Source organism: Vigna unguiculata, chromosome 4, assembly GCF_004118075.2.
Source record: "Vigna unguiculata cultivar IT97K-499-35 chromosome 4, ASM411807v1, whole genome shotgun sequence".
NCBI classification, from domain to species: Eukaryota; Viridiplantae; Streptophyta; class Magnoliopsida; order Fabales; family Fabaceae; genus Vigna; species Vigna unguiculata.
In genome coordinates this window covers 30,412,636-30,419,206 of record NC_040282.1, presented here as the reverse complement: position 1 = coordinate 30,419,206, position 6,571 = coordinate 30,412,636, and the positions used below count along the sequence as shown (strand labels likewise).

At 35.1% G+C, this 6,571-nt stretch overlaps 1 protein-coding gene across 1 annotated transcript; it reads left to right on the top strand.

Moving 5' to 3' along the window:
* The first annotated feature begins 1,099 nt into the window (after positions 1–1,099).
* LOC114182555 (protein DMP7-like) lies at positions 1,100–1,932 on the top strand. Its single transcript, XM_028069445.1, has one exon. The coding sequence runs from the start codon at positions 1,116–1,118 to the stop codon at positions 1,788–1,790; it is 675 nt and encodes a 224-aa protein (XP_027925246.1). The 5' UTR covers positions 1,100–1,115; the 3' UTR covers positions 1,791–1,932.
* The last annotated feature ends 4,639 nt before the right edge of the window (positions 1,933–6,571 follow it).

Here is a 6,571-nt window from a genome sequence, read left to right as displayed (position 1 = left end):
TATATTAATGTTTATTTTTATTCCATTAAATTTTTTACTATTTATTCTTCCAATCAGTTTAAATTAAAAAATAATCAAAATTCATTAATTACCTATAAAAAACTGATAAGTGAAGTCGTCATGTATGAGGATGACTTCACTTTTTCCTAACACAGAAATTGTCCTTACAGATGACAACATTGCTTTTTTGAAAAAAAAAACAGAAACTGGATGGGTGGATGGAGAACACCTATAATATCGTAGTCGTCCTCCACCCTGACGACTTGATCCTATTTGGTAAAAGAAAAATTAACAGACAAAATATTTACAAATTTGACTTCAAATAGACTTTCAAATGAAAAAAAAAAGCCCCTTGTTTCCTTTTAATTTTTGTTATCCATACTTCCCAACTTTATTAGATTCATTAGGTCCAATTTGACAATTACTTTTTACACCTATTTTTTAATTAAATATACTTTATAATTGAAAATAAATTTTCGCAATATAATAAAAAAGTAAATTCTAATAAAACCAATGCTTATTTAAATCTAATAAATATATACATGTAATGTAACATTACCCGCAGTTACAGCAAGAGAATCATGTCCACCGTAAATTTTGTATGCCAGAGAACAAAAAAGTTCCGATAATTTTGCATCAGTTTCTCTAGACAAGTACTGTAGAAAGTCTGATATTCTTTGTCCTCTTCTTCATGCGTTACCATCTAGCATCTTTATAAGAAGAATGAAGATAACATGTATTAAAAAGCAATAATGTGAGATAATCACTTTTTCTCTAACAAAAGAGAAAGCAAAAATATTGCATGTGTAAAGGAAGGTATAACTAAAAAAAGTGAGCTGAAACAAAAGGGTTCTATTCTAAGACAATTGTAATGTTCCATTAATGTTACTTACAAAGGTTGTTGGACAGAGGGTTTCTTCTGGAAAGTGTGGCAAAAAGCATAAAGATTTCCCTACCCGAAAGCAAATTCTGACTCGAACATTGCTGAAGAAGGAAAGGAAAACCAGATTCCTTCAAGAATTTTCATCGCAAAGGAAGGAACAAAAACCAATACAAAGGTAGAAAACAGTCCTTATAATTCCACAAAACCATCACCAAATCTTGTTCGGCTGGAGATGAGCGACCCAGCAAGCCAAGATTTGATCATCCACCGTGAAGACGATGAGAAGCAGCAGCAGCAGCAGCAGAATAGTGAAGATGATTTCGATGACGTTGACGAGTATGACATTGACGAGTCCTACTATTTCTACGTGATCAATGCAATTCTGAGTGGTACTGCAAGGCTCAATGTTCTGTTGCCTACAGTGACGATCCTTGCCTTCAGCATTTTTGCACCTCTTCTGACAGATGACGGTGAGTGCAAGACATTGAACAGATGGTTGATGGGAAGTTTTTTGGCCCTTTTGGCAGTGTCGTGTGTGTTCTTCACGTTAACCGACAGCTTCAGAAGTGGCAGTGGAAGGTTGTACTATGGAGTGGCAACGTTGAGAGGGATATGGACGTTCAATGGGGGCAAGAAGAAGCCTCGTGTGGCATCAGATTATAGACTGAGATGGAGTGATTTTTTGTATGCATCATTGTCTTTGGTCTCTTTTCTTGCTTTTGCAGGGTTGCATCAAGATGTGGTGAAGTGTTACTACCCAGCATTGCCTAGAAAGGTTACCAACACTCTCCCTCTTGTGGTTGGTTTCTTTGTGAGTGTCTTGTTTGTTGCTTTTCCTTCCAAGAGAAGAGGAATTGGATACCCCTTCTTGCTGCGCAGAGATCCTTTCTACTCTTCTAGACCTTGAAACCCCCCATTTGTGTAATCATAACATTTGTGTAAGGAGTTTACCCAACACATTAAAGGGATATTGGTTACTTGTGTTAACAAAATATGATTGAGAGAAACATGAAAATAAAATCAATGGAGCTAATAGAAAATTTGTCATCAGGGTCGTTCACTATGACAAGTGTTTTGTGCTTTTCTCTTTCTCGTAATATTAAGATTTGGATTTAAGGTTATCTCCATTTTATAATTAAAGAATTATCTAATTATATACTATAAATTCCTCTTATTTTTAGTTAAAATAAAATATTTAACTTATTTTTTAGTACTAAGATATATATAGTTTGAACGTAAAACTTGATATCTAATAAATGATTTACTAGTGACCCGATAATAATAGTACGAAAAGTTTAACAAATAAAAAAATCTTACTTCAATAAAATTTAAATAACTTTGATATTATCTTTTGAAAAAAAATTAAGTCTAATTCAATTTTATAAAATAAATTTTATGTTTATTTATATAATAAATTTTGTTATCTAGTTATATATTATAAATTTGTTTTGTCTTTAATTCAGACAAAAGGACTGTGATACAGTTATTTGTTTTGGATTCAAACTTCTGAGTTGTCAACTAAAAAAACCCCTAAAACCACTGTTTTTCTTATTTTATTTGATCACTATGTTAATTCTATATATGAGAACAAAATACCCCCAATTGAATGAATGGAAGATAATTGACACGATTAGACTCTCACTAACAAAAGTTGCTACAATATAAGTAATTGTTCTAATATTCAAACATTTTATTTAGTAATTCATTATTGAATACAGTAGCAGTATAAAATTTTTTTTGGCCTATATCCTTGGGATCTGAAAATTGTAATGGACTTCTTATTGATATGAATCGTGCCGACCAGGATTTTTATAAGAAAGTGAGTAAGATTATTACACATTGTCAACACTCAATTTTATCCGGATTATAATGTATTTTACCTTCTTTTTTTTATAATATTATTTTACTTTTATTTTATTTTTTTCTTTTCATCTTATTTTATTTTATTTTATTTTTTATTTTTATTTTTATTTTTATTATTATTCTATTTTTATTTTATTTTATTATTTTATTTTATATTTATATTTTGTTTTATTTTATTTTATTTTTTATTTTTTATTTTTATTTTTTTTCGTTTTAATCTTATTTTATATATTTTTATTTTATTTACAATTTTCTTTATTTTCCTTTTTACTTTTTATTATTTAAGAAAAAAATGAAATGAAAAAAAAAAAGAGAAGACCAAGAGGTTAAGGTAAGGTCTCTGATAGTTATGGGTGGTAGCTAGCTGGCCATGGTCATGATGGTTGAACAAGGAAAGAGCAGGAAGCAACATCTCCTTTCAGCCTTATCCCACGTCTTGAGGTAGGAAATGAATAAAGCAGACACAACAAATATCATCAAGATCCCTTCATTCAAGAGGACCTTCACCTTCTTCACTCAATGGAGGCTTTTTCCCACCCTGTTCTCTGCAACATGAAAAACAACACCTTCACCCCTTTGATTCCAACTAAAACACCATAATCCATCTTCTTTTCACTTTCACTCCCTCCCTCAATACCCTGCATAACCAACACACTAGCATCGACTACGGCTCCCTATTCTACACATTTTTATCATCTCCATTTTCATTCTCCCACAACCTAACCACAACTGCACATAACAACATTCATTTATAACTCATCATAGCAGCATCACATTTCACAACACCATCCTCCATTGTTGGCCATTGCTCCAACGTTTTCACAGCACACCAAACACTCAGCGTCTCAAAACCTAGTAATCCAAATTCTGGAACATCAAAACATAGAAGAAAATAGGAAAAACAATCGTCGACAACATAGAGTCGGAGTCTCAAACAGGGACGGTCTGGGTCGCAACCATCAGAGGGTCGGTTTTCGTGGTGCTCGCGGACCTAGTCGTGATGGCTGGCGTGGTGGTGGCGAATCGCTGAGGCGGTGGTGCCTTTCTCTATCGCGGAAGAAGAGAATCAAGGTTTGGAGGTGAATGGGCACCGGCAGGGATGCCGGCGACGTCGGAAATCGTTGGTAGCAGTCTCCGGCAAGCGAGGCTTTGCGGCTGTGAAGAGAAATGGTGTCGTCATGTGGTCACGCGAGGGAGAATCTGCCCCTGTCTCGCGATGGGGAGGAAGGAAGGGAAGGATGCGTTGCCACCGATTAAGCTCCTGGCAGTGGTCGACGTTGTCGCTAAGGCCCCTCGTCGGCCGGAACGGGTGCAGCGTAGGTAGGTTCGTTTTGTTGGTGTCGTGAGGTGGTGAAGTTGTCTGGCCGTGAGTGAGGGTTGGTGTGAAGGAGAAGAAACTCTCTTTAGGGTTTTGATTTCTATGTTTAAGAGTTATTTTTTGGTTTAGGTTTATATCTGCTCCCATTAACTTCTTGCACCACCATTTTTAATATTCTCACCCTTCTGTGTATTGTTTCAGATCTTATTCTGTGCACCCCCTTTTTCCTTTATCTTGCACCCCTGTTTTAATTTTTGCTGCGAGTACCCCTGATATTTACTAACCTCGCACCCCTGCCACACTTGTTTCATACTTTACTCTGCGCACCCCCTTTTTCCTTTATCTCACACCCCTGTTTTAATTTTTGCTACGAGTACCCCTAATTTTTACTAATCTTGCACCTCTGCCACCCTTGTTTCATGTTTTACTTCGTGCACTACCATAATTGATAACCTTGCACCCCTGTTCATGTTTATCTTGTTTTGGGCCTATGTTTTATGTTTACTTCATACACCTCACACATTACTCATGCACCCTATTATTATTATTATTTTTTCTTTCACTTTTGTCCTTTTTGTTATTAAATTTTCTTTTATCCTTTATTTTATTTATCTATTATTATTATTATTTTGCTTCTAAAAAGAAAGAAAAAACAAAAATGTTTTAAACTATAAAAATTACAAAAAAATAGAAAAAAATTTAAAAAATGAAAATATTCTTTTTTGCTTTATTGTGTCTGTCCGGTCGCCCGCACCGTGTGACACTCATTTTCAAAAAAACCAAAAATAATTTTCTTTTCCTTTTAGTGTTTGTCCGACCGCTCGTGTCGTGTGACACATATTTTCAAGTAATTCAAAAAATACCAAATAAAATACAAAATTTTTAAAATACAAAAATATCAACATTTTCAAGCAAAAAGTCTTTTTTAAGAACTACGTGATCCTTGATTCTCCACTGTGAGATACGTAGGAGCAAGGCCAGTCCTTGTCAGGTTCACCTCCCAAAAAATCAAATCATTTTCTCAATTGTTTTTTCCAAATATCTTTTCAAGAACTACGTAACCCTGATTTCTCACTTTAAATGAGAATACGTAGGACCAAGGTCAATCCTTGTCAGGCCCAAAAATAAAAAAAAATATATTTTTGTTTCTTTTTAGTATTATTTGTCATTAGTTTTGGGAAAAATTAATATTTTGAAAACATATCAACTTTGCATTTTTAATTAAAGGTACCACATTTGGGCGGGCGTTATAGGGTGCTAACACCTTCCCTACGCGTAACCGACTCTCGGACCAAAAATCTGGTTTTTTGCAGACTTGCTTTATTTTTATGGTTTTCCATAGTTTTCCAAAAATAACTATGGTGGCGACTCCAAATCTCTTTTCGAACCCGTTTTCCTTTTCGGTTCGCCTTCCCGTCGTGATTTCGGTTGCGATAGATGGCGACTCCACTGGGGACGCTAGAGAGTCAAGCCATTTAATTAGATATGCAAACTTGATGTGATTTTCCTAATGTTTTCTTTCCTCATTTCTTTCATTTGTGTATTCTTGTCTTTATATGTGTTTGTATATATTTTCTTTTTGGATTAATTGTGTGTGAATTACTTTGCTTATTTTGATATATATGGAATTGCTCTACTTGCCTGGGAAATTTTCTGGTTGTTTTGCAGGTGGGGGTTTGGGTATGCATCATTCTCCCTTCACACACACATTGTGCATATCATGAGTGGGGCCCTATACCCGGGTCTGTGTAACTTAGAATTAGAGGGGATTGTGTAGTAGTGTCACAGTGGATGAACTTCCCAAGTGGTCATTGTGAGAACCCCAACTAGAGTTTGCTTGTTTCCTTGGTACTCTCAGTCCTTGTTGTATACCAATTGTTGTGGGAAATATCATGAAGTGGGCCATAACTCTAGTGACCTTGATCCTTAAGTTTAGGGAACCATCTCGGTGAGCGCATGTACTTCACCCTAGACCTTAAGCGCCAAACCTCTATTAAGCACAAAGGGAGATTGCTTGCTTTAATCATCATCTATTTGTGTGCTTAATGTACATGTGAATAAGTGCCTATTTAGGCGCAATCACGCATAGCATTTTTATATCATACATCACATCTTATGAAAATAAGCGCCTCTTGAGGCATAAACATGCATTTCATTATGTCACTCTGCATTCATGCATTTCATTGTGTCACTCTGCATATCATGCATGGTATTTCCAAATGAGTGTATCACATTCCATCATCATATCATGGGAATAAATGCCTCTTAAGGCGCATGCATTACATCTCATGTAGGTTTTTGTTTTTAATTAGTTGCATATCATGCATGGTGCTCTTTAATCGCATCGACATACAAGTGAGTAGGTGCCTCTTGGGTACAAACTTGCGTTGCAATTGTTGTTTTTCGTCATAGTGGCATGTACACAATTTTTTTTAATCCATATCATGCATCTCACCTCATATGAATAAACAGACTCCGCAAAAGAGAGGAAGGAAATAAAAAAGGTT